The sequence below is a fragment of the Terrapene carolina genome, unplaced genomic scaffold (assembly GCF_002925995.2).
Source record: "Terrapene carolina triunguis isolate 2854851 unplaced genomic scaffold, T_m_triunguis-2.0 Scaffold136, whole genome shotgun sequence".
In the NCBI taxonomy this organism is placed as follows: Eukaryota; Metazoa; Chordata; order Testudines; family Emydidae; genus Terrapene; species Terrapene triunguis.
In genome coordinates this window covers 8,624,507-8,625,157 of record NW_020664487.1, presented here as the reverse complement: position 1 = coordinate 8,625,157, position 651 = coordinate 8,624,507, and the positions used below count along the sequence as shown (strand labels likewise).

General features: G+C 72.0%; 1 protein-coding gene across 1 annotated transcript in view; it reads right to left on the bottom strand.

Moving 5' to 3' along the window:
- Window positions 1–299, bottom strand: part of CENPC (centromere protein C) — a 60,231-nt gene extending 59,932 nt beyond the window's left edge. The window contains exon 1 of the mRNA XM_026653328.2: window positions 246–299. Within this exon, the coding sequence (XP_026509113.1) occupies window positions 246–260 (15 nt within the window). The 5' untranslated portion in view covers window positions 261–299. The remainder of the gene's footprint in view (window positions 1–245) is intronic.
- Between the last annotated feature and the right edge of the window lie 352 nt (window positions 300–651).

The following is a 651-nucleotide window of genomic DNA, read 5'->3' as shown; positions in this document are numbered from 1 at the left end:
TACCGTAACACACCTAAGAAATAACTACCCCCGTGGGGCTCCTGGGCGCTACCGTAACACACCTAATAAATAACTCTGTCCAGGAAGGGTCCCCACATTCACCCTCCCCAACCCCGCCCAGCATCCTGCCCCGGAAAGCACCCCCCGCCCAGCAGCCTCAGCCCAGACCCAAGGCGGGAGCGGGGGCGCCAGCAGGGACCAGGTTCGGGCCGAGGCACCCCCAGACCCTCCCCCCGCGCTCTCACCAGCGGCTCCGCCATGTCGGCGCCAGCGCTCCCTCAGGCCTGCGCCGCTCCCGCTGCCGCTCCGGATCGCGCCCGTGCGCGCCCGCGCGCGCCGCCCGTCTCCGCTCCGGCTATTTGAAAACTCGGGGCTCCCCCGCTGCGCACGAGCTCCCGCCGAGGGAGGGGATGGGGAACGCTCATTGGTTAACGGGGGCCTGCGTCAGAGAGAGCCGTTCCCTCCTCGCCGCCTGCCGGTGGGGGCCGCGCCTGCGCACGAGACTCTGTTTCCCACAGAGTCGGCGGCCCTAGGCGGGAGGGGTCAGAGTAGCGACAGGGAGCAACTTCGCAGACCCGCCCCCCGGCCCCGCCCTCCGCGCGCACCCGCCCCCCGGCACACCTGCCCGTATCCCCGGCCCCGCCCCCCGGC